This window comes from Amblyomma maculatum, chromosome 8 (assembly GCF_055883805.1).
Source record: "Amblyomma maculatum isolate TAMU_Amacu chromosome 8, ASM5588380v1, whole genome shotgun sequence".
NCBI classification, from domain to species: Eukaryota; Metazoa; Arthropoda; class Arachnida; order Ixodida; family Ixodidae; genus Amblyomma; species Amblyomma maculatum.
In genome coordinates, this window is record NC_139351.1 from 90,844,143 (window position 1) to 90,872,116 (window position 27,974).

At 47.6% G+C, this 27,974-nt stretch overlaps 2 protein-coding genes across 2 annotated transcripts in view; both read right to left on the reverse strand.

The window, feature by feature from the left end:
* LOC146181784 (uncharacterized) overlaps positions 1-27,974 on the reverse strand; it is a 397,304-nt gene that overhangs the window by 235,037 nt on the left and 134,293 nt on the right. The window lies entirely within an intron of this gene.
* LOC146181786 (putative acid phosphatase 5) lies at positions 7,394-8,446 on the reverse strand. Its single transcript, XM_084575548.1, has one exon. It carries the CDS (start codon positions 8,423-8,425, stop codon positions 7,460-7,462), a length of 966 nt encoding a protein of 321 aa, XP_084431674.1. The 5' UTR covers positions 8,426-8,446; the 3' UTR covers positions 7,394-7,459.

The following is a 27,974-nucleotide window of genomic DNA, read 5'->3' on the forward strand; positions in this document are numbered from 1 at the left end:
ACTACATTTTATTAATTAACACCAGCATTTTCTCATTCTGAGAAATTTGACAGCTTTGAGGCACCTTCCCTTTTCGAATTTTTCATTATTTAATTATCACAACTAAGTAATTGGTCAATTACACACTACGTTTTTAGTTAGCATCACCAAGCATTGGCTTTTCATTGTGAGCATTTTGACACCTTTGAGCCCCCTTTCCCAATTTTTTCCATTTTTTTTCTTTAATTCATCAGTTAATAAATTCATTAAAATTTTAGTCAGCTCGTCATCGCCTGTCACACACAAGTCAATAACCAATCACTAGAACCACAAATTGCCATGACACGATTTGCAACACGCGATGCCGAGTGCATACCACTACTACAACTATACTAATACGGCGCCGACGGCTGTTCGGCCAAACGAGCTGTATAGGCTATCACTTAAAAGGCGATAGTATAAAGCTCCCCTGCCTCAGCCTGGGAAGGTGCTCTGTTCGTGCTGGTGCAGGTTTGAAACCCAGCCACGGCAATATTCTTTTTCGCACAATTTCGTTACAACCGTGGTCACGTGGTACGCGCTGTTTCTATGCGATGAGTTCACGCAGTTGTCATGACGACCGCCATTGTTTACACATTACAGAATAACGCGACCTTGACGAGCGTGAGCAGTAGAGCTAACGCTCTAATAGTCAAAAGCTATCCTCCTCAAAGGAAGCAAAGGCATCGTCTTCGAATAAGTTTCACTTAGACATTCCGAACAAGCGCGCAATTGACACATCGGAAAGGACAATAGAGATACATGTAATCGAGTTAGGGGCAAGAGCGCGATTAACGACGCGACAGAGCGATATGCGGGAAACAGCACCTTTCGAGCAGAGCAACGTTTGCACGCGAGCGCGCGAGTGAGCAGTGCACTGATGTCAGGGAGTAATATTTAGCATCTACACGGACGCGAAGAAGTCGCCGTCCCATACCCCTCCTTTTTTTCCTTTCCATTTTATCTTTTATTCCTTTCCTCGTACTCCGTCTCATTTGTCTCCCGCTTCCGCCATCACCTCATTTGCAAACTTTCTCACTTAGCGCCAAAAAAAAAAAAAAAAAAAAATGAAGCGCACTAACAAAAAGGGCTCGAACTAAAAAGAAGGACGTAGTCGGACCATAGTTTTAACACACGCGTGCACACACAGCACACATACATTTACCCAGCTCCGAACTTGTCACATCTTCGGCGTATGACAGCCAGGGGCTGAAAAATCAAATGATAATTACTGCGGAACGTGCGAACCACTCCCTGTCCCCCTCTTCCGGCCTTCTACCCTTCCCCTTTTACCAGAGCGAGATGGACGATGGTGCGCGGAGTCTCGGAACGAAACTTCAATACATAAAAAGGAAAAAAAAAAAACAATAATGAAACTCCGCGAAGCCCGGCGAAGCAATGGTTTACCTAGCACACAGCGCATACGCACACAAATGAGCAGGCGAAAGGCAGAAAGAAGAAGCTGCTTTACATTTCTTATTACCGGAGCGATTAATATTTAAGCCTCCCCCACCCCCTACCAGGAGCCCCCCATTCCAGCTCCGTCGCTGCCTCGCATGCACACAAATATGCAGAATCTCGCATAGTGGGGGAGAAAAAAGAATAAACGCTAACGAAACAGGGCTAGAAGTAAAAAAAAAAAAAAAAAAAAAAAAAAGAGGGAGAGACGTATGAAAAATAGGGTAGGAACTGTCCAAACATGGGCGGACGTCGTTAGAGTCGACAACTGAATGCTGAACAGAAGACTATACTAAAGAAAGCACAATAGAAAAAAATCCGAAATATAGTTTTTGAGAAACAAACGAAAGGAGGGACAAAAAACGGGATAAGGTTATTCAGAGCAGGAGAACCCGATAACTCACGCCAGCACGGAACGATGTCCGCAGTCTCTGTCGTCACTTCCGGAACAGCAGTATTAGGGTTTCGGTGGCACCACTATAGTGGAGATCGGTGGGTAGTCAGCCCTCAGTGACCTTTTTTTTAGTCGAAAGCACTTCTATAGGCTAGCAGGATGGATTACGCCAATTCCTGGATTCCGTCCGCCTACCTGAGTGTTTCGATGCGATAACCGTGCTAACTTTGCTCTACATAGTTACACAAGCTACGACTAACTATGAGTGACTGTAAACAGCGTGGATATAACCAAGGACAAAGTAAAACTAATTAGTATTGATTAACACTAATTAAACATATGGAAGCACAGGTCCAAAAACACATTGGTGCAATTACGCCTTCTTAAGCCTAAGTGAGTGTGTTAGGTTTCGTTAAGGCTAACTTAAGCTTATGTATAGGCCCAAAAAACATTAACCAAGCCGTACGGACGCCCCTGCGTGACCTAAGACTATAGCGTGCCTTATCACTCAAAGGCCCTTGAAGATTCAAATGCCACCTGACCAACCCATTTTAAAAAAGAAGTTTGAGTTACGAGTCATGTCACCTGCCTGTGAGCACATTCTAGAACTCATGACTTCGCTCCCAACTTAAAACGCTTTATGCAGGAGGAGGCCTTTAAAGCAACTGCGCTAAGAAATAAGTGGGGAGGGGATAAGGATATGCTGCGCTGATAAACGCAGTGTCTGATTCTTTGGTTTTTTTTTTTATTATGTGGGTTTTAACGTACCAAAAGCGACAAAGGCTAGGACGTAGAGGACGACTCCGGATAATTCCGACCACACTGAGGTGTCCAGTGTATCTGTTTGCTGAGCTCATAAAGAGAACATTATGACTTAAGAAGAAAGCACTGACTGTCTGTTAGGGCCTATAAAAGCGTCCGGTTACTTTAAAGTGTATGTACATCAAATTGGAATATTAAAATGAAACGTAACTTGACTCTGCCCGGCCCTTCAATGCTGGAAACCCAGGGGCCTTCGCCCTTTGCGGCGGAGGCTCCTTGCCATCGGTTAATCTGTATCTGTAGTGCATGCCGTCATTTCACTCGCCGCCGCTTCTGAAACGGACGACGGCTGTTGCGAAGCACGTTTCCTTTCTTTCTTTCTTTCTTTCTTTCTTTCTTTCTTTCTTTCTTTCTTTCTTTCTTTCTTTCTTTCTTTCTTTCTTTCTTTCTTTCTTTCTTTCTTTCTTTCTTTATCTCTCAACACTCATCTGTCCGCACTAGGCAGCTGTGGCGTAGGCCCACGGGGAAAGCGCGGCAAGGAGGTTGTGCTATACACTGGTGTAGCGCCATGATGGTACTCCTATTAATTATTTTTGCTTTACTCGCACAAAAGCTCTAAAAAGTAGATGCATAAAACATTAAAGTTCATAAAAGAATGATTTCACATTTTATTTTTGTTCTAAAATTTAAGTTATATAAAGGCTGACAAAAAGCAGCATAAAATCATACTTGCGATAGTTTCGTATCGTTTCGTCTTCTGTACTTAGAACTAGAGGGCGCTGGCTGTACCCAGCTGTAGCATGTGAGAGATATCATCATGGCTCCGAACACGATTAGCAAAGGGGTGGAGACGGTTTACATGGGAGTGCACGGGAGTGCTTTTCGCTCTAGTCTTAGTAGTATTAACTCTATAGGTAGGCTTGTGCATTTGTTTCCCCTCCTTCCTATAGTCGCAACAACAACAAATTACATCTTGACACGCGGTTCCGCGTTCCAATGCGGTACTTGGGTCGAAAGAGACACTGTTATGTAAGGTGCCGGATAAACATCGAACACTTTTCATATGCCTATATGGCACAGCGAACGACCGCTTTTTTTTGTATTTCGCTGTAAGCTTTCAATTTTCGTTTGCAGGCATATTTAGTATTGCGGTTCGCACACAAAACTTGGCCTGGTGGCAGAAAGGCAGTACGACAATTTTGAAGCGATAGTTCTACTACGCGAAGTAAAGCCAAGGTCACCGTGTGCTTCCGATGACCTTCAAACAGCTTCAAGGTCAAGTTGGAACTTAAGTCACAGCCACTTCAGGTAGCCATTTCCCACCAAAGGTCAAAATCAAGGTCAAAGGCTCTTCATAGATGTAACCAATGAAGAACCTGCTGAATAAAGAGCTTTACCATGTGTAACCATGCTTCAGCTATCGCTTTCCACTAGGTTTAACGGACGCTAAACCACAGCCAATTTGTTCAGTCTCCTGGACGAACGCGATATTTTACTCGGCGACGGCTACAAAAGAATCCCGCAAACTTTGCGTCCAATTGAGACATCTCGTATACCGTACACTTTCATTTTTTATGTTCCAAACGGGCTCTCCACTACAGCGTTATCTGAGCCCAGCACCGGAAAGTGGCACTGCGTGCCAACATAAAATCCGCTTCATCTGAATGCTCCAGCTTGATGGAATGTGAACAGAGAAGCACTGCCCCTCCAGTGCACGGCAATGCCGCCCGCTACCGGCAAGCAGTTCTCACAACATTCTCGGAGGGACATGCCAGCGTCAGCGGCAGGACGACGGGAGACAATGAAAGAAGGGAAGAGAAAGGACCAAGGAAAATGGGGATTGAAGGGAAAGACCGGTAACTAAAGGGACGTCCTCGGTAAAAATAAGTTATTACCGCCATCGCTCACTGCTATACTGAGCGCAGACACCGGGACGCCGCTAAGAGGACGTGACATGTTTGGTCTTCAAATCGAGCGCGTCCCTACGCGAATGTATGCAAATATTTCTTGACTTTTGCCGTCTACCCTCCCTTCTATCCTTAATTTTCTGGCGCGTATTCTCGCGAAGTCACGTTCCTGCGCTGTCCCTTCACCGGAAACAACAAATGAGTTTGCATAGTTAATTACAGCTGGAGACAGCGCTGAGATACACCGGCGCGTTCATTCTATTTTGCGTTTATCTTTTTTTTTTTTTTTTCAAATCAATCGTCTATGTCTCACATTTTCTTTTTTATTAAATGTTCGTATTATCGTTCAAACGAATAGCCGACAGGGACTTTTCTGATAGAACACGCGGGTGCACATATTCGCTGCCAACAAATGAAAAAAAAAAAAAAAAAAATTCCCCGAGGCCAAATTAAATATCCCGCCGAAAGTTGACCTCGATTTGCATAGACCACGGAAATAAAAGTTTCGAGGGAATAAATTACGGGAACGAGCGGAGCGAACATGCGGCCCCAAACTTTACGACGCTAATTTCTTATCACAGACGCACGTATGTGCGAGCTCGCAGGGAGACGACAAACGCAGTGGAATCCCCCCCCCCCCGCCTCCCCCCCTCCCCCCTCCTCCTTTGCGTTATTCCAGCGGGCCTAGGGGGCACGCATAATCCGCTTCGGCTTTCTCGAGGAAATGACTAAAATGATAAATAATATTGGAACTAACCATGGAAATAAATATAGAGAACTTCTAACGCACTCGCCCGGCCGTTCGGGGTCCGACGCGGCGAAAAACTTGTCATCAGCCAGCGCGAAACGACGAGGACATTTAGGGCCTCCGGATATATAAATTTTCGCCCAATTTACATAAGGCCGCACCTCGAGCATGAGCGTATATTATAACCGCGGCCGCGATGTGGAGGGGGGGATGACACTGCACTGGAGTGCTGGCTGTAGGGGAAGACACTTCTCTGGAGGGGGGGGGGGGGGGGATGTCTGAGAAGGGGAGGGGAGGATGCCTTCTGCAGAGCAGCACGCGTAGCATGAATTTGCCCTCTATTTGGGCCTACTGCTCGCCAGTTCTTCTAAGAAACGAGACAAAAAGAAATTCATGGTCTAGTGTCCGTCTTTCGCACCTCCTCCTCCGTTCCACTCAACAACCAGCCTACAAAGGGCAGAGCCTGCTTCCACGAAAACTTGTCGCACTTCGTCTCCTCTCGTGGAAGTTTGAAACGCTCGTTATATCCTGGCTGTTAATGCGAAGAAGAGAGGCAGAGGAAGCGAACGGCGCAAATATAGACACACATATACACAAAAATAAAAAAAGATAAACAAGAGTGCGGTAACGAGGACCAACCAGCGAAGACGAGACGAAATTAATTTTCACTCGCCCATTTTCCGTCCTCACATCTTATCTCCTCTTTGCCTATCCCGTATGCAAAGCACAATAAGAAAAAAAAAAAGGAAAAACAGCAGATCGCACATTGGATGAATCCCTTATAGTTTTTGGTAGCTTGTTGCCACGAAAACCTGTATAATATAACCGGCGGGGGGGGGGGGGGGGGGGGGGGGGGTAGACAACCCGTCGGGACAGGCGCATGCAACACGCAACCAAGCTGCTATACGCAAGACGAGCTCAACAAAATAACAACACGCACTACTATACGCGCTCTAAGGTATATACTTTCATTTCGCAGTCAAGAGACGATAGCTGGGCGTGAAAGAAAAAAAAAAAAAGACGATCGACAAAACAATTGCCCGCGAACTTTTTCGTCACTTGAAGCATCCTCTTGAACGCACTTTCTCCCCGCGCCCTCTTTAGCGGGAAGTGAAATTCTCGAGCCGAAAAGTAAAAAATAAAAAGGACATAAACGGATTATACATCCTTGCATATTAACGTTCCTCATTTGGGGAGCTATAAAGTATCGCCAGCAAAAGGCGAGTTTCTTAAACAAAGAGACGAGCGCCTTCTTAAGTCGCATAACCATTTATGCGAGCAGGCGCTGCGGTGTGCTTTTGGGACACGTAATAAAGGAAGCAGAAACGCAGTAATAATGCGGTGGTTAAAGACGGATGGCAATAAACCTAAACAAGCAAACGCAAAAAGAAAACAAAAAAATAAAAAGTTAAAGACGCCGAACCCGCTGGCGAGTTGTCGTCCGTCGTCATCGTCGTCCGCATGCAAATGAGAGCCACAGCGAGAGAAAAAAAAGAGGTCGTTAAGTCGAAAAATTTAAATTGCAAATTGCGGCGGGCCGCCGCGTTTTTATCACTAATGGTATATTCTTTCTTCCAGCTTTGGGCCAAGATCTCACTGCGCCTTCCTGCCAATTAGCATACAATAAACATAAGTCATTTCCGGCGACACTTTCGCCACCCGCGAGACGAGCAAGAAAAGCCTCTTCTTCGCTTATAAGTGTTATCCTCCCTCCTCCTTTTCATTTCCCTTTCTCCTCACTCTCCGCCCTGGACGGTTTCATTTTTGGCAACAACCTCCTCCTCCTCCTCGAATCACCCACGGCGTTAAACATTTTTCTCAGCTCTCCAGAACAGCGGCGTAGAGCGTTTCAACACATGCACGATCACCGCACACTTTCGCACTGGCTGATGCTACTACGGTCTAATCTAGCTCTCTGTTTGTTAACGCTACCAAAGGCGTTATTATATGTACAAGTGTATCTTTTTGCGTTATGTAGGCAAGTTTATCATATATATATATATATATATATATATATATATATATATATATATATATATATATATATATATATATATATATATATATATATATATATATATATATGGTACACTGTAATTCGTAAGTGCAGATTACATGGTGCGGTGAACGTCTAATAGTAAACATAACGTAATGCACAAAGGACACCGCTGGCTAGGTCGGCTTGAGTACACCACGCAGGCACTTGAGGAACTTGGTCATTTCGCAAGGGTTTTCCAGCTCGTCCAATGCCACGAGATTCGGATTATCCTCAGTACGAAACAGGACCCTCACATAATACTCCGAGCCGTCTTTGTAAACCTCGAAAAAGACGCTGGCGCAGAAGCAAGGCCGACCGTCGTAAGACCGGCTGAACAGCCTCAGCAGCGATGACACGCTCGTGTCGGACATGGAGTACAGATGCATCTTGTCAGGCCGCTCGACGCCTTGCTCGAACTTGAGAGAGAAAGTCTCGAGGACACGACCGAGCACGTACCTAGCAAACGAAAGTTCGTGGCCCTGAAGCGTCCGCTGGAATATCTTCCGGTCAGCCCACCGTATGTCATCCCAGAAGGGCTTCGACCAGTCAGGTACGGGGTTCCCGTTGAGTACGTGGGTCATCAAGTTGTCAACAACGAGAAACTTGTCCCTCTTGGTCTTTACCGCCATTCCTGCCTTCTCCGCGATGAACGAGATCAACTCCCCGAGCGTCGAGAAGTGCCCTTGACAAGGCTCGCGCTCCACGGCATCGATATTGTCTTCCACACTGGCGAAGAAGGGCTTGTCGTAGGCCGTCGGGTCTACCTTAACCTCACACACGGAGATGCCCAAGCCGCGCAAGGTCTCCTTGACGCTGTCACGGCAACGGCTTAATCCGACGTGGGTGGCCAGAAGCTGTTCAGGATTGTTGTTAGCGTCCTGGAGGAAGTCTATGTAGCGGGCTCGAATGAACTGGCCTAGTTTGAAGGCCTGCTGGCGACCTTCCTCTGTGAGCTCTCCGTAGCCTTCAACGACATTCTTGAGCAGGTTGCGACTGGCGTCGACGGGCGTCCGCTGACCATGTCGGCTGATTACGAACACATACTGCAGACCGCGTGGCGGCCCCACTTGCTCGGAGCTGGTCGAAAGCACAGTCGACATTTTTCGGCTTCCTTTTCTTCCCAGTACTCTACTCTTTTTCCTGACAAAAACAAATACGCGTCGATCGGCAGAGGGTTTCCTTGATGCCCGACTGTCCTTGGTTCAGAAAAGTAGGGGCTTGATTGGCTTGCAGTTCCTTTTTCACGCTGGGAAGGATGCCAGCAGTGCTCAGGCAGCTATATATATATATATATATATATATATATATATATATATATATATATATATATATATATATATATATATATATATATATATATATATATATATATATATATATATATATATATATATATGATAAACTTGCCTACATAACGCAAAAAGATACACTTGTACATATAATAACGCCTTTGGTAGCCTTGTATATATATATATATATATATACAACAAGGTGGATGGGAGAGAGAGAGAGAGCTGCATCGCGTCGCGCATACAATGAATCGGGAATTATACAACTAATGACAGTATCGGTGCTTGGGTATGTACGGGGCGCCGGGCAAGGCTTTATAATCATTGCCGCCATTGCACGTCGGGCCGGACAGCCGGTGACACAAAGGCGGGAAGTAGCTCTTTCGCAAATAACAACGGGGGGAAGTTAACCACGAAGGAGGGATGCGGTGTTTTCGTTAGGCACGCGTATACGTAATATTCGTGACAATGTAATAGTAATTGTAATACAAGCTGCAATTGTTACAACGCTTCGGTATACGAATCATCGGCACGACCCACTTCTGCGAAAACTATGGGGAGGCGCTTAGGTTTTCCTTAATATTCATGACAATGTAACATTCGTGACAAGCTAAGAGTGCTACGCGCTAAAGGCAGAGTGCCAGGCTTGGGACAGGGATGCGGTTCAGGCTCTTGGCCAACCAAGTTTTCTTTGTCAGCAAGTTTGATTGGCTCTGACGTCACGCCCCTCTCAGTCAGTCCCGATGTCGCATCGAAACCACACTGCATTTTAAAGTTATCGCGTTATCGCGTTAAAATGTGCATGTGTTTACCAAGTTCATTTCAAAACTGCCGCAACTCACCTGTCCTGTTTGCGTTACACTGAACCTCGAGAGGAAGAACTGTGCACAAGACGACTGCAGAGTCCCTACGGGACTGCACTAAAGATGGCGAGGAAAATTTATCGGGCTAACATCAAAGGTTCCCTAGATTTCCGCGTTGTTTCTATGGCACTCAACAGAGGAACTGCGACTAAGTGCGGTTCACACATTAGCTCTGGGAAGCCTAGGCCACCGAGCGGTGGCCGGCACGCTTATGGGCTGCCGAGAGATCTACTGACGAGTCACGGAAAATTTGGGGTATTATAGAGACTACTGCAGTGGTGTTAGATACTAATGTAGTGGTGTTAGGGCATCTCTCCGGCGCTTACGGCAAAGCACACTCTACAACACCAAAGCGCAGAGCACTATACTCAAAGCACACAACAGCCCACAGTAAACATAGCGCAGAACACATCACCCAGCTGCGCACATCTTCATGACAAAGAAAGCGTACACCAGCGTTTTGCATAGTACCTGCAGCATCTGTAGAAAAACAATGCGAAAAGGACCCAGCGTCTCTTATACAGGAAGTGACGCGAGAAAAACAGTACACAGAAACAAGAATTATGAAGAAGAGGCAGTCCGCAATGCGCAATATTCCGAAATACGTATGATCCGAACAATCCGAAGACACGTATAATCCGAAATACGTATATTTCGAAAATGCGTGAGATCCGAAAACAAGAGAATCTGGTGCCCGGATATTATAGACAGACAACATTTCTGTTGGGTCACGCAGCATTTCCTCTTGACATTAATAAAACCATTCGATGACTGTCACTGAGCGTCACTGTCACATGTCGATCTCGCTGTATCATTGAAAACCTCGCTCCGTAACACAGAGGGCGGAAAGGGATGTATATTAGGGTACCTGTGTGCACAGAGAATGATCTTCTAGCAGTATTATGGCCGTCAGCATTGGCTCGTCAGACACTGGTCTAACGTCCCGGCCTCTGCTCCGCGGTCCCATATCCGTCTCTCAAATATAGATATGTTCGAGTGAACACAGGGTTTCACGTCGCGCGAACTTTTCAAATAGGGTATAAGGTTACAAGAACGGTGCCAGCTGGTTAAAGCCTGAAAACTAGTGAGTTAATGTTTCAATTTTTACTTTTTGAAAATGTGCTGGCCTTTCATCGGCGTTTATTTGAAATGGGATTTATAAAACGTTACAAAACTATATTACAAAAAAAAGTTGGGGGGGGGGGGGGGGGGGGGGGGCACATTGGATCAATAAACTGCGATGAGGCGCAGGCCTCTATCGCACGGTTGTCCGAAGCCCTCCACTACGGCAACTCTTTCTCTCTGTTTTCACTCCCACCTTCGCTATGACGCGATAGTGTGAGCTACCAACCAACATATAAAGCCCTGCTTTAAGCGACCTGTATGTACAGCCTTTATCAAAAGTTTACATCCCAGAGGGTTTGCTTTTAAGCCGCATAATATGACTTCTGCAAAAATCGTGCGAGTCCTAGCCGTTGGAGAGGGTAGGACGAAAAATCTTCTTCCCTTCAGCAAGTATGGAGACCTGGGAATGAATTACGAGCCACACAGTATCCCTCAGAAGTAGACCCCCTGGGCTGTAAACTTTTGATAAAGGCTGTACGTGCCTGCGTGGCCTAGGGATAACGTTAATGCAAGGGTCTTGGTAGGCTGATTCTGATATCAGCCTCCCATATGAAAGGAGAGACCCGGGTTGGCAGCTTCTGCCAAATGTAATGTCAGGAAGCCCTATGTCCATTTAGTGGTTGGCCATGTCAGCTGCCAGCTACTGCCTCCCACGTAACGAAAGCGTTACGGACGGACACGATCCGCGAGCATGAACCATTAAAGATTATTGCCTTAATAAACAGACTAGCCGCGTATTCACCGGCCACTCTTAAACACTGGGAAGGAGGCCCTTTCACTCCAGTCGGTTTCACATTGAAAAAAAAAAAAAAAAAAAAAAAAAAAACAATCTTGTTGCCATACATTCACTCGCATTTCTTGTTAGCGACTGAGCAGCTACAAAAGTATCAAACTCTTCTCAAATACAAAGAAAGAAAAAGTCATCGCAGCACAAGCTCAGAAGGAGATGGTCACATATAACATGGCCCTCCTCGTGATTGAACCGTCGCTGAAGCGTGACAAGACGTTTCTTCGAATAACTTGGTAAAGTGTTTTCGAGCTAACTGTAGTTTATTAAGGTTGCGAATGTTGTCAGTGTGCTCGAACGCAAACGTCGAAAGCTATCAGGCGAAGCTCGGACAGGTGATAAGGCGTCCTATGAATTATTCCCAAGAATAATGACTGAATACCTGTGAATGTATACAGCACTGCATACAGGTAAGCAACCCACTGTCTCACCACTTCGCCGACTACCGTAATTCATAATTTGTTTTCCGAACCGGAGGTAGCTGTGGCGTACACCCACGAGATCGACTTATAAGTTATAACGTTTGAAGACAGCCGCGGAGGCTGTTAACAAAAAACCGATTTCATTAACGTTCCTAGCCCATTTTCAAAAGTTGTGACGTCACCTTTAAAAAAGCTGCCCCTCTGCAGCTGCCATACTCATAGTATGATCGCAGCACTCCTATATTCTCTTCAGACTATCGATTGTTTTCGCCAGTTGTGACACAAATGCCGCTCACGTGACATGGCAGCATTGTATATCGCTTTGCCTTCCCTTTTTATTTCATATTTCATCTATCCAGATGCACAGCGAGTAGCAAGGTTTAAAACTACACGTGACAACCTTCCCACCGGCGGCGCTGCCAGTGTCGCTATATTGTGCAAGTCGAACAGCAGCCGTAGCGAGGATTCATTTATTCCGGGTGTCGTTCGCGGCCTGCGTGCTAGGGTGGTATCAGCGGCCTCGCACGCCGCGACGACGCCGTAAAGCGGACAACGCCATATTACAACTCCGGTATCAAGTTTCTCAAAAAAAGGAAAGTTAAACAAAAGCGGACGACTCCGAAAGTCAAACAAACCACAACTGTCTGAAAAAAAAAGAAAAAAAGAAACAAAAACACTATGCAACTATATGCGAATGAAGATGTGCGGCATGCAAACAGGGCGGACGATCGCGAGTCACGCCATCTATCGGTGCCAGAGGATGGAGCTCGTTAAAAATAAATAATGGTAGAAGTGGGAAAGTTGTCGAGGCGAGTCGTGAGTCCTTTCCTGAAAACATGCAATACCCTCTGAACCAAGTCACAATGAAACGGCGTACCAGATGAAGATGGCAAGAGAGAGAGAGGCAGAAAAATTTAAATAAAATGAAGAAAACAAAAACGGGGGAATGATGGAGAAAACAGAAACGAAAAATAGAGCGCCAAGCTTTCCGGCTGTATCCATGCAGTCAAGAGGGAATCATTATGACCGTCCGCGGAGTGTTACACGCGCAGCGCACGGTTAAATGGGGGAGGAGAACTAGGGGGACGCGGTTGAGGAGCCGTTGCCGAAGGGGTCCGCCTGGAGTATACGTACCGCGCACGAAAGCGGGCCATGCGCGCGTTCTGCACTCGCCTCATGCAAAGCCAGCGTGCGCATATACTACGCCAACACCACGAGCTAAAATTTGTGTCCATTAATTAAAACGTGGAGGACAGTGAGGGGAGGACCTGGCGCGGAACTTAATTACGAAAACGTCGATGCGGCGGTGACACAGGCGCGGGAAAAACCTGCGCCCTGTGTGAACGCAGGGTCGGGAAAGGAAGGGAAAAGGGAGGGAGGTTGCAGCAGCGTCGCAGGAGACGGGTGAGGGTGAGCGGGAGAAGAGAGCTGAGTGTAGACTGCCAAGTCGGCCACCGGTGCAGTTTGCACATGCATTCATAAACGCAACTATTATTTTCGGGCACCAATATGTAAGCTACACGTACTATATAGTGCAACTGCTAGCACGCGTTTCCCTTCCTCGGGAAAGGGCGCTGGGAAACTAGGAATAGAGGAGGACGAGGAAAAATCGAGTAGGTTGACTGCGCGTGGTCAGAGACGTAGATATGCCCCGTATTATACGAGCCGAGAAAAGTTTTCAGTGCGAGTTTCTACGACGGTACTGCGGGGATAGCAAATTTGAATAAAACGTCGATCAGGGCCGGTAATTTGCGAGTCGCACGAATGGTCTCACTGCAGACCCAATGCATGGGCGCTTTATATTAAACCCGCGAGCGCGCGCAGAGCAATTAAGAAGCTAATAGAGGCTCCAACTCGGACCCGTGTCTTTGCGTGGACACACCCGTGGAACAAGTGAAACGCAGTCGTAATCATTCCCCGCGTCTCTCGACTGCTTCTTGCATGCGTAATAACTCCAACTTTTCCGCCCGATGCACAGCGCGACATCACTGTGTCGTGCTGAGTAATAAATAAAAAAATTATTAACAGTATAAAATTTTTAAAAAGGTCGTCCTGACCTCATATACGTCATGACTAAGCTGTAGTACTTTGAACAGGAAAGGCAAGTACAGAGTGAGATCCCGTTAATTAAATGTAGCCTATTTTGACCTTGCACTCTATTCGAACTCATGGCATGGATCCAACCAGCGTTAGATTACTTACAACGTATGAGTAGATAAGTCTGAGCTTTTGGTGGAACTTTCGTTACAGATATCGGACAAGCCTTGGCTCTATACGTGGCCGACCGGGCATCAAGTGCGGCGCTTCGACCGAAGTCAACCGCCCCGAATCCTACAGTCGGGTGAGTCAAATGCAACCGCCATTTATCTGCAGAGCTCAGAGTGGTCGGGGAAAAATATTACTCGCAGTGAAATTTATAGGTACGACTTAAATATGGCTAAACTCCGAGACGTCAACTCCTCATATTCTAGCAAGAAAAAGTGTGCGTCCGCCAAAAATTGCAGGCGAATAATAGTTACGCTCAGAAACGTACTGCTTGACGCTAACTCGATTTCCTTTTGTGATGGGCGTCTTAAAGTCTACGAACGCTGAGGTGAGTCGACCAGCCGCAGATGAATTGCGGTACATGAATGTATATCAGCGATCACCAAATCATCGATACGATAACGTTCGAATAGCGCTTGCGTTTATACACGTATATACTTGTACGTCTGTACATACGTCTGTTTACAGTCGTCAATTCGTAAATGTAAACGTTCACAAACGTGGCCTTTCCCGTTGGCTGCACGTTTTTAGTTTGGAAGCTTTCCTTGCCGCTGCAGTACAAAACAGGTAGACTCTGCCACGCAAACGTGGTCGATATACCTGGCGTAAGCAACGCTTCAGCGCCCGGCGCATTTCATCGTCATCGTTTCTCGGGAGACAGAAACGACCTATACTTGACGTTAGAAACTTTTAGTTTTCCGCTGCTGCTTACCGCGGCCGTCTACCGCTACCACGCGCCGTCAGCACAGCACGCGCTCATTGGTCCTTGTGCGGAGTCAGCCGGAATTTAACAGGAACGTGGCGCCATCTGTCACCCTCGAGGTGATCTGCGCATGCGTATTGGCACTCCCACGGTAGCAGTAAACGGTAGTGCTAAACTAAATGTATCTACTATCTTCCACGCAAAGAAGCCCGTTTCGCACTTGTGGTACCATCGCAACTGCTACGCAACCAGTGTCACTCAGCAGAGAGTTTTAGCATACCGTGATCCGCGATCCGCTACCGTAATCCGCCACCGCGCGTTCCACTGCGCATGCCCAGATCCCCTTGACGCCGATAGATGGCGCCACATACTGGATGTCGGCACATAGACCTGCCGCATCGGGACCAATCAGCTTGTGCGCCCCGCCCACGCACGGTAGCGGGTCACGGTGGCGGATCGCTGATCACGGTAAGCTAAATCTCTCTACTAGAGAGATTTAGCTTACCGTGATGGAGCGGAACACGAATGGTTGCGGATGCTGGAAACACGGAGTTCGTACAGAACGGCAAGAGTAAAAAAATCACTTGCTGCCCTACTGAACGGTAGGCACAAGTATTGCTTTAAAGCGCCTACTTCACAGTCCTGTTCCCTGGTAAAACAAACGACGGCATTTTCATCCTCCACTTCACAGCGACAGTGTGTCTGGGTGCGGTGTTCTTGTGGCCTCTTTTACTTTTACTGTGTTTTCCTAACCTTCCACCCGTGGCAAGATATCTCACACTCATAGTATATATAGCTATTAAAACTTTTGGGCAGCGAGCAAGCCCTCGATCTTATCTAATCACCTGTACATCATTAGGAGTGTGCGACAGTCATTAAAGAAGCTTTTATGCGGGAGCATTAGGAATGCGAATAAAGGAAAAACTGTCCGGCGTGTGTTTGAAGTCTCTGCTACCTGCCACAGTTGGCAAGTGGCAAAATGGAGAGAGGGAAATTCCACTTTCCCCTCGTAAACGAGAGGTGGGAGGAGACAAAAAATTCGAATATATAGAAAGACTCGGATATAACGAAAACATGGTTATAACGAAAGCCTCCGTTATAACGAAGACGCTTCAATGTGTCTAGGAGCGGAAAAATCAAAATGGAGCTGCTAGGCGTCATTAAGTTCAGTGTCGCTAAGGCTCATCGCTTGTTTTAGTTTTTAACTTTCTACTCGATGCGCATTTCTGTTACTGTTTCTGTTTTGCTGGTTAAGTCTCCAGCAGCCACCGCGGCCATCAAGCATGCAGTTAGGCTTGTATACAGTTTGCTTTAGTGCGCAAAGGTGTCGCCGCAATCAATAGCGTCTAATTGTATGTGGTCACTCCAGTGAAACAATTGACCATATTATACTCGAATGTAATGGTATCCATCCGGAAGTCGATGCAGGCGCAGTCACTCTCCCTGAAGCTCTAGGGTTTAGAGATACCAGTGGCCGGGTGAATAAACCGGCGGTGGAAGTCAGGAAACAACGACTGGAAGATTGGTGGCTTAAAAGCAGAAGAGTGACATAATGTTAGTAATGTAGAAACAAAAATTCAATAAATAGAATGATGGTATATATAGTTAACCAATCTAAAACAATAATTAAGATAAAGGGAGAAAAATGAGCATGATAGCTACTGCTACCACCCCGTTTCAAAGGGGACGCTCCTATATTCCATCCATCCATCTTCCATCTAAGATTTTGCCCGGACTTCAATGCATGAAAGCAATGGGAAGTACTGCGACTGATATCAAAAAGTTACGAATGCAAGGAGAGCTGGCGGAAGATCGGAAGAAAAAAAAAAAGAAGGTAGAGGAAAGGGGGCGGCGGGCTAGGCACCTTCCGTACGCGCGTCTCGTAAGCAACTCGGTTAGGTAAGCCTCGCAGGGTGGAGTGACTCCAAGCGGCGGAGCAAGACGTCAGTCGTACACGCTGCAGAACACGGCGGGGACGTGCGCGCCTAACGAGAAGACGCGGATGAAAAACACAGGGTCCGGTAATAAGGGCGGCGCGATAAGGATCGCGGGAACACAATGACAGCGTTTCGAAAGCACGCATAGCGGTGCGAGCGGGCAACTCAGGGCGTCGCGATAATTTAATCCGGAACCACCAAGGCGGAGTCCGTCTCCCGACAACAAACGCTGCTGCTCGCATCGCCGCGAGCCGACCGTGCGTGAGGCGCGCTGTACAAGTTCGCCCAGACTCGGGAAGAAACGCGCTGGCCCAGCCCGCTTGTAACCAGCCTGTCGCTACGGCAGCAAATCGCAACGATGTGATTGAAGCCGATCCTTCGGTGAACCCTTGTATACCGTGATGCCGCACACGTAACGGGTGACGTTGTGTGTACAGCCGACTCGCTGTGGCATTTAAAAGGTTACGAGACTGAGCGCAGAAAACTACCGAGCATCCTCAAAGTTTGTGGCATCGAAGTCGACTCCAATTACTGTCGTCGCCACTATCATAATGATCGCTATAGTACATCCATGCTTCAGGACAATGAACCCTGTCCTACATAAGCTGCGGCTATTTCATTCCCGCGAACTTCGAGTAATCGTCGGCATCCTGACCTTCTGACTAACTACCAACCCGTGCTCCCTTGGCTTCTTTTCGAGCAAGCTCCAGTGACATAACGTATCTAGCGATATCTTCTCTTCAGTTTATATACCTAGCCCACGTCTACTTGCTCTTCTGGATTTCACCTCGGACGTCATTTACTCACGTTCTTTCACTGACACGCTCTACTCTCTTTCCATCTCTCAACGTTGCCACGAATATTAAGTCGAAAGCCTTTAATGGCTCATACTGTCGGCGTCCTTCCGGTCACACTATAGCTGTCAATCAAATGACGTCATGATGACGCCATCAGAAAAATTGAAACCATGTCTAAAGCGGGAATCGAGCCGCCATTCCTCGGATCCCCAGCCGAGCGCTTCAACCAACTACGCCACGCCCGGGATCGTGAAAAGCGTATCATACTTCTGCATGTCTACCGTGAGTATAATAGTATCGATGAAAATGACGCTGAAATGTGTGATAGTGCCAACGATGACAGTAGCAATGATAATGACTGTGAGAACAAACGTGATGCACCCTGTGCAGCAGCACGCTCAGGCTTTGCATTTCTGCAGTGTAGATTCAACAGTTCTCTCGGAATTCTTTTTTCTCCAACCCAGATTAGATTACATCCAAGTTTCTGTCCCACGCTAGAACATTGGCAATACACAAAATGTACGCATTTTGACTAATCACGCAGCTTAAAAGGGAGTGCAGATAATTGTTATTACTTTAGATTCTTGTCTCGGATAGCACAATTAACTTTTAGTATACAGCTTCGTTCTATTTCCATCATATTCCGCGCCGAGCGGCTCATCCTAGCAATAACAAAGGCACGATGATCGACGCTTCAAAGACGAAGCAGCGAACGGAAATACGAACTGATATCGTCACGTGGCGCTCACAAGGCCTGAGGTGAAATGAACTCTCTATTGGGTTGACTTGCGCCCGCAAAAGATATAAGGAACACGGCGGTGGCGGAAAGCAGAAAGCGTGCTCGTCTTCGAGCTACGAATTCCCGTCGCTCATCAGCGCTCAATTTAAAGTCGGCGAAGAAACAACTAGATAAAGCCGCCAAAAGTAATCAGAACAACCAGGAACAATGTAGGGGCAGACGTGAGTGCCCGCAATCGTTCTAGATACACCTTGCTGCATCTTGCGTGACAAATAATCGTTCTAGATACACCTCGCGAGCGTCAGCACGCATGCGCAGAACACACCGACGACGACAGGTGGCGTCACTTCCCCGTAAAATGCCGGCGAACTCGGCACGCAGGGACCAATCAGTGCGTGCGCGGCCAACGGTGGGCGCTAGCGGTATAAAGTAGCGGTGAGCTGTAGCGCTACACTAAATGTCTATAATATTTCTTTTTCCGTTGCTGAGCGCTACACTGTGTTTTTGTTACATATTTTTTAAAAGAGCGTTAACTCTACTGCGCATATTTCGACGAGTTTGGGTGATGCCGCAATCGACACTTGACATTACCATTACAACAGGTGTCTGTCTCAGCGCTGAGATAGTGTGCCCACGTGGCCTCATGCATACCACGCGATTATGGCATCATAGTAAAATAAAGACACTGTAGTGACGTAACCAGATTAGATAGGGTGACAGTAGAAAATGCAGATATTTCTGCGTGCCATATGCGACCGGTTGGCAGAAGAGCAATGCTGATTCACGGAACTGTGCCACAAGTATATAGTCGACCTTAAAGCATTATCCAAATGCATTCCTCTGGTGCAGAGCAACTGCAGAAAATATCACGTCCGGCGTACAGGCAACTCAGCCTCATACAATGTAATCGACTGGAAATTCTTGGGTGATAAGCAAGTAAATTTAGCAACAAAAAACTGGCACGCCTGACTCAGTTGCTTTGAAACCGTGCCTTTCAGGCTAACAAATAATACACCCTTCACGGGCACGAATTCCTTAACTCTCTCCTCTCATCCACCGCATGTTTTTTCACCCGCACTTGAAATGAGGCTAAAGTCAGATGTAAGCTCTCAAACAAGCGGGGATGGAAGCATTGACAAGAACTGCACTTGACGTACGTTACAAGCTTAACGTGTCAAAGGTTCTGCACAACTGCTATGTTAAGCAGGGAATCGTGAACAGCCGCTCGCTATCGTTGAGGTGCCAGATGATCGGCCCGATGAAAAAACTGGTCGACTTTCGGGCATTCACCGTGTTTACGCTGTGTGAGGTCGAATGTCATACCGTCTTCCTAACCAGATATGATCCTGACAGCAGTTTATCGATTGCGACAACCATCCGTACTATTTTTCTCTATCGCGCGCCAGTCTGTGAGCACACGCCATGGCAGACGCGAGCACATCGAGCACGGCAAAGTGGCTTCTCTGCAGTGCGCGTCCCGCAGTGCTTGCCGGGATTGCACCCCTGCGAACCACCAATTTTCTGGGTGCGTGACGGGGCAACGAAAAACTGCCCCGGCAAGGGGCGCTTCCGGTGATCGAGGACAAAGGGTGCGCACCAGTGCGGTTGGTCGAGGATAGATGGTGCGCACCAAGGCGCCCCGGTGCGCACTGGTGCGGACGATCGAGGATGCTAACAGTAAATCGCAAGATATTTGTTCGTTACTTGGACACCATGCGTGCAGTGCTGATTTACACTAAAAACCACCCATATCGTCATTAAGATCATCGCTCTAGGTGCATGTTTAACGAAAAAGAAACCAAATGAAAGCACGGCGAGCACTCAGCACGTGGTACACGCATGCGTAGATAGTGCGAATGAAAGACGACAGGGGACATTATCGACAAGGGGACGGGCCTGTCCTTGTGTTCCTGTTTGTCCCTCGTCTTTCCGAAGCTCTACTTTTCGTCAAAGTGGTCCTTTCTCCTTTCTCCCCACCTCCCTCTTTTGAGGCGAAAGCCTTTAATGGCTCATGCTGTCGTGGACAAAATGTGTCCCGCTTTTGCGGCGGCTCTGATTGGCCGAGGCGGGATGACGTCATAGAGGTATTGACCAATCACAGAGCACCACCACAGTACGCGCGAATGCGTGCATTATATGGCCAATGCCAATCAACGATCAATTACTAATCAATGACTAATTAATCAAACTAATTATTTAGTGTCTGTTGCTTAGCAGAATGCGGCACTCAGGCTATCGCCGTTCCCTACTTTAGTCGCTAAAGTCCCTCGTAATGTTTTCATTATACACTTACAACAACTTGAGGCAGTTATTGATTAGTTAACGCGTGTAATCTGGCAATTTCGAACCCCATCTAGCCTGAGTGACTTTCGCTTTTGTAATTCTGTAATTAAGACGTAAGTACGCGGCGTTGTAGAAGTATATATATATATATATATATATATATATATATATATATAAGCAGATAAATGAAGGGGAAAGGAGGGTGCTCGTTATGATACATGAAGGAAAGAAGCCAACAGTTGGCGAGGCCAAGGAAAGCATTGGGGATTGTACTTTGTCTTTTTTTTTAATGTTTACTTCGGTAATCATATAAGTCAGTAATGTAATCCGTTTAGGGAAATATAATTAAACATAAAGTAGAAGGAAAAACAACGTGCTGATGGTGGGAACCGAACCCACGACCTCCAAATATCGCGTCCGGTGCTCTTCCAACTGAGCTACATCAGCCGCTGTCCCCCCTGCTAGCAGGGGGGACAGCGGCCGCGGGGGGGGCAACGGCCGATATAGCTCAGTTTGAAGAGCACCGGACGCAATATTCGGAGGTCGTGGGTTCAGGGGGGGCAGCGGCTGATATATATATATATATATATATTCGAAAGAGCCCACCTATCCTCTCCGCCGCCTAAGTAGCAGATAACACGGTATGAGGCAAAATGCGGAGGAGAGGGCAGCGAAGGGGATGCTCAGCGAGCGAGCGCGAACGAAACGGCGTGCGAGCAGGGGTACAGTGGGATATATTCCGCGGCGAGCGAACGATGAGACGTGGCAGAAGAAATCGCGGACGTGCGGCGAGCGGCCAAGAATGAAGGAAGAAGAAGAAAAAACCGCACTGGGAGAAGCACAAGGGGGGGGGGGGGGGGGGGGGAAGAGGAGGCGGGGGTGCAGCGGAAGAATATGTCCAGAAATTAGCAGTGTCGGCACGCCGCCAGCGACGGGCGGGCGAGCCGTCACGCAAACGGAAGAAGCACCCGGCGCTGTACAGCAGCAGCAGAAGCAGCAGCGGCTTCGGCGCCGGCAGAAGCCAGCGTCTCGCCCGTGGACCTGCTGCGCGGTGGTCGAAACGCAGGGCGGCGGCGGGGTGAAGGGAAGACGGCGATGGGCGTGTGCCTTGATGGATCGCACTGCGCGCGGACGACGAAGAGCTTACTACTGGACTCGAGGCATTATACTGGACGCGCTCGCCCGCTCCTCAGTATAATGCGGCAGCGGTAGGGAGACGAGGAAAGGGCACCACTTCTACTGCTGCCGCTTGCTGCCCCGTCAGGGCTGATGTTTCTTTTGTTTTTGTTTTTTGTTTGTTTTTCTCCTGGCGATCGTCCCGGGAGCGTATTGTACTGTCTTATGCGTGGCTGCTGTTTGTGATTTGTATTTGCATCGAGCACTGCTGGCAGATGCGCTGACAATAGACAGCTATGTGCCGAGACGGAGGTGACATGATGTTGTGGAAAACGAAGGAGGTGAGGGTAGGCGGTTGGAAGCCGCTGGAAGGGGGCCTCGACCGACACACTCTCACTTAAGAGGAAGAAGATGACACGGAAAAGAGGTCGATACGATGCGCGACAGGCTTAAAAGACAAACAAACAAACAAAAAAAAAAAACAAAGGTAGACACGCTCTCTACGATATTTAGAAACGAAGAAAATTGCAGCGTAGCTACTAGCGACTGAAGTGACACGAACAAAAACAGGTTACCGGCTACTAACAATGTGAGGAAGGTGGAGTAAAATAGCGCACATCGCTGCGTACTCGTGCTCTTGTGGAGTTTTTAAGGCGATAGCCTTTATATGCCTTATACTGTAGTTAGCAAATGTGTCCGCGTTTCGGGTACATGCTTTATATGGGAATATGCCAATCACCATTGAATCGGTACTTAATCAATAGCAATCGGATGATATCGGAACATGATTTAAGGCGTTTAAGATAAATTCATGAGAATTTGCGACTGATAATAAAATAGTTAAGCAGATGCCCATAGGAACCCATGTATTGGAGGTCATCGTAACTATCACTAACCATCACTTACTAGTTAAGGGGAGATTAACTAACACTAACTAGATACTAACTAGTACTCAGAAAGTGCGCGCCATTGTTAACACATTGCTCAGGCTTTCGCCTTTCACCACTTCAGTCGCCAAAGTGTCTCGTAATATTTCTGGGTACTGAAAAACTGAGGTCCTTTCAGAAGTTGAATTCAGGTTGTGGGGAGGCGTACGTCGTTCTAAATTGCTCTGGCTATACTTCCGACCGCCCAATGTCATTTAATGTGCGCTGCCATTGCATATACTGCAGAGAAGCCTTGCGTTTAACCTCCACCGCCACGAACCCATGGCTCGAACACGGGATCGAATCCGTGTCTTTAGGCTCAGTAGTCGAGCTCCCTGAGCGCGGAGCCATCGTGGTGGGGCTTTGGGGGTTAAAAATTTGCGGAGACGAAGGAGGCTGTTCAGCGACTGTGAGGAGTGAAGCGATAGGAGAAAAAAAAATACATTTCATAAAGAAAAAAAAATACCTGACCTCATTCTCAGTAAATGTTTGCATAAACAACAGTATTCACTTTGTGGGCCAGTCAGCCTACAAACACGGGAGCTTGAATGATGCTCTTCCTGCTGTTCCTTCTTCTCATTATGTGCAATCTTTTATTACTGCCACTCGCATATTATGCAGGAGCTCAAAATCCCAGCTTCAAATTCATGAGCCTCTACCCTCGTTTTTTTTTTTTTTTTTTCGCGCTGGCTGCAATCAGGCGCTGAAGTAATTAATATATGACAGTTTTCGCGACGTGCAGCCATCTTTTTGCATCGAGAGATATTGTAGCAACTCTGTCCCTGGAGAATGTCGATGGCTTAGAGGTTCTCAGTGTTGCTGCAAAGGAGAGCTCCGTCTATGCCAGGTTCTTAAAGAGCACTTCATCCACTGTAGGAAGGCCGCGAAAACGAGATTTCTTTTTGGATTCTTCATTGGTGGGCCGAAAAGGAGAATTCTGCCTCGAAATCGCAGCTGCGTTGCGATATATGATCTCTTATGTGTGCAGATTAAAGCATTTCAATAGCGAATTGACCACGTCTGTAAAGCAAGTGTAGGGCTGGTTTACGGCATTTCTTCGGGCGTTTGCCTCTTCAAGAATCGCTGAATAGTTACGGCTGAATGTTAATAAGCACAATGCGAAGCTTCAACTTCCCGGTGTTCCTGCGCTCCTTCACGATGGATATAGTGAGCGCTACACCGCCGGCTTTCTCACTATGCAATATTAAGAAACAATGCGCTTGAAGGTCCAGGCGTGGACCGTCGATAGCCGGTCAAGTGACGGCCGTGTGACATCGTGTGACCAGAATTTCTCACGGCAGCGTGCAGCCGTTTGTGAGTGTCGTACCTCTGGTCGTCGGCCCGAATTCTGTACGCCTTCAGAATTAGCAACATAAAGGCAGCAGCATGGCGGCAGTTTTCGAAGCATTCGGTGTTTTATATTAGCACATCACAAACACTCGGAATTTTCTTTCCTTTCTTATTATTCTGTTTCAAATAACGGCAATTACTTCCACTACTGCATATGATACCACTATTAGTATTACTACTACTGCTGGTTCAGTTCATTCTTATTCTGGATGAAGGTTGTCTCCGCAGCAGTATGCCGCTCCACATCCGTGTACACCACCCATTCACGAGACAGCAGCGGCAGGATCTCATAGGACACCACTAGAAGAAGGTATGCAAAGCGCGACTCTGCTTCTACCGGGCGGTGCAGCCGACCCGGAGAAAGAGTGCGCATGCATCAGAGGCCGCGCGGTCAAGGAGGCTTGCGCTTCCGATAGACAACAGCTACAGAAGCAGCAACAGCAGCAGCAACGCTAGCCGCGCACGGCTCCTCTCCCAGAGAACCTCCGCGTCCACCGAGACTATCAGCGTGGCTTACGGCTGCGTTGTATATACCTGTACAAGAGAACGCCCACGTACACCGCCGGTGGCGAACGATAAAGCGCCCGGGTTTGGCCACGACTGGCGCGTACACACATCCGCACATATAAACCGATCGCGCTTCCTACTCCCTCCCCCTTCCTTTTTCTTCACTACTGATGAGCCTCAATTAGTGAGCGCGCGGCAGGGTGGGCCGCACATCCCCTCCATCTGGTATGCGCCCTTACAAGCGCAGAGAACCACGGAGGATATACGGAAGGCACGCACGGTAGTGGTCGGGCGGAATTAAAAGAGAGCGCCTCAGTCAAGAAGCGAGGACGCTCTCGCTGCCCTTGTACCTGTGGCCATGGGCGGCGGTTGTATGTGAACCTCTTCCCGACAGGCCTATCGTGAGATATGGTGGCGCAGAGGAGAAGCGTGGGAGGCCGCTTCGCAGAGCGGAGTTGGTCTGCGAAAAGCATATGGAACGAGACGGTTCCTGCATACCCGCCTCGACTCAGTGAGGTGGACTACTATTAGTAAGGTTTCTCACGCTGCCTACACATCATACCAACGAACTCAGACTGGGGACGCGCTGTATTGGTCGACTGGTGTGGTCTGAGAAACCTTTCCTTGTGGTCTTTCCCTAGCGTAAATAAACGTGATTAAGCTCGCGCGACGAAAGCGGGTACGTAGGCTTTTCTGAAGAAGTGATATGTGTTTCCTTGCCTCGGAATTTAGGTGGCACCCTTCCGGTGCCTCAAGATCGGGGCGGAAGTCTGGCGTCATGGAATACAAATTGTCTAAGCTTGTTCCTGGAGCGCGTCGCGTATATCTCGTAACTCAAACTGATCGCAGCATGATGTCGCAAACGTTTCGCGACCAGAACATCGCTAGGTCTATCTTGCTCTGTTAGCCAGGTAGAGATAAAAAGCGACGTTCCATCTCTGTCCGCACCACAGAAACGGTCGTACGGGTATCAGCGGTGAAACGCATCGCCAGAGTCATAGATATGCAAGACATCATGACCGTAATGCAACACATGTGAAACTAATTTCTACAGTGACAGGCATCACCAGTGAAACGCATCATCAGTGAGAGGTATCGCTAGTGATACAGACACTATTCGTAAAAGGCATCAAGAAGCACCACAAATGAGAGGTAATAATTATTGTAACATATCTGTGTTCCACGTATTTTTACGCGTTGCAGAAAGGGAACTAACATTTTATTCCTTCGCACTAAATAGGCCTATTATTAATAGTGACCAAATAGCATTAATTAGGTAACAAAGCTTCTGCAACCCCTGGCAAGGACAATTGTGGTGGTTTTGTGGTTTTGGTGGTTTAACGTCCCAAAGCGACTCAGGCTATGAGAGACGTCGTAGTGGAGGACTCCGGAAATTCCGACCACCTGGGGTTCTTTTACGTGCACTGACATCGCACAGCATACGGGTGCCTTGCTTTTCGCCTCCATCGAAAAGCGGCCGCCGAGGCCGGGATTCGATCCCGCGTCCTCGGGAACGGTAGTTGAGCGCCGTAACCACTGCGCCACCCCGGCGGGGGCAAGGACATTTAATCTGTGAGGCAATAATAATAAACAGTATGTGGGCTCAGCTATTCTGCTATTTATTTTGTTTTTTATTTTTTAAGCGCGGTGCAATCGCTAGGTCTGAGAAGCCATTTCGATATCTCAGAAAGCCCATTTTTGAGAATTTTGGTTAAACTTCACTGAAGACCCGGTCATGGACATATATTCAGATAAAGCTTTATTGTCATTCTCTCCAGTGATAGGCAACGCGGATGAAACGCGCGCAGAAATTCATTATTATAGCGCCTCTATCAAGGAAGGCCTCCGCCGCACGCCATCGCCACCGTGACGATTGAAACGCGCGAGACGGGAGCGTACAAACACGTTCGGAAACGGCACGCGCCGTCGCGTCTTCGGGAGAAGAAGGCGGGAGAGAGCGAAGTCGACAGAGTGTGTTATTAGGATTACAGCGACCGGGGGACAGCGCTCACGACGGCTCCGCAGTCGCGAGCTTTCACTCGGAGCCTGAGAACGAAGAAGGAGCCGAGTTGCTGCAGCTTGCCACGCGTAATACGTCTCTCCTGCCTTCACGATGTCCGTCAGTCTGTGGCGGCGGCGCAAATGTGGACGCGTGTGAGTACTCGTAATGCCAAACGTCAACTCGGTCCAAATGTGCTTGGCATTGTAGATGGTAGTGGTCCCAGTAGACGCAAATTAAGAGCGAGCACATGTCCGTACACGTCTGCCGTGCGCCCGAAGTCCTGCATGGGCGTGCCTCTTAGAGTATATGAGAAGGGCTCTCTTTAAGTTGCTCCGCAAGACGAGGGCTACCGAAGGGTTCGGAGAAAGCGAAAAGGCAGCGTCATGTAGTTCGTTCACCTGCCGCATCTACGGGGCGTTGTCCGGTACATGTCTTGAGCGAGATCTTTCATTAGGAGAAATGGCAGCTCGGGTTTTGATGGTGACGGGTTGAAGCGAAGAGTCAGTATAGAAGGCGAAGACGTCGTGAGAATAGAAAGACGTTATCGGTCGCAATACAACAGCGTCAGAGAAGCACATCCCACGATATATGTCAGTATCATCATCATCAACGATAACATAATCATCGGCCTAGCTGCGGCTCCGCTAAAGAACAAATGCAGCTCCTCTATGCGTTCAAAAAACCCTGTCCTGTGCCAGCAGGTAGGCATATATTCTCAGTTTGTGACCATAAGAAGCGAAGGTGCACCTCTTCAAGTTAACGCACGGCAAGCGGGTAGAAATGACAGGGATGAACTTCCTTAAGGGGACAGTGAAGGGTACAACTGAGCAGAATTCCATTGATCTTTGCCAATACCTGGTTCACGGATTCCGACAGCTACCTGAACGTTATTCAGTGCGTCACGTTCTTCGTTTGCTTTTGTTAGAGTCAGAAGAGCGCGGCTGTCGAAGCCAATGAGACGAGCGGTCTTTCGAGATTGCTCTCACACGCGTTTTTTTTTTTTATAATAATAAAAAGTGGTGTACAAACCTAAACATGGATTTCCGATCAGCTGGTATATTTAAGTGCAACAAGACAAATTAAATCCGTAATTCACAAAAGAATACGGCGCGACGGACGAGGACAAATGAGGCGCACAAATGGCAGGACCAGCTACTTTAATTATTAGTTGGCTCATTATTGGTACATGATTCTTTTGTTAATAATGTACCAACTAGCCTTAACAACATTACTTGAATATAAACGCGTAAATGCCACGTTTTGTTGAAGCTTGGCAAGTTTCACTTTCTGCAATTTTTATCTCGTGCGAAGCGCGCAATTTCCTTATTCCTGTGCGTTTACTTTCGAAGTTATTCTTTCCTTTGGAAATTTAGAGAGCGTGGTGTTCGGGTCACACATTTCCAGGTATTCACCGTCAATATCAACCCTGGTTACCTGCATACCGCGTTCGATAGACCCCAAAACTATGCGTTCGTATAGATGAGCCACATGACAAACAAGCATTAAAACTATCGCTCAGCTCGGTTTATGATGTCACA

Bases quoted from the DNA above. Each gene is read 5' to 3' on its own strand.
- LOC146181786 (XM_084575548.1), bottom strand. From the start codon at position 8,425: ATGTCGACTGTGCTTTCGACCAGCTCCGAGCAAGTGGGGCCGCCACGC.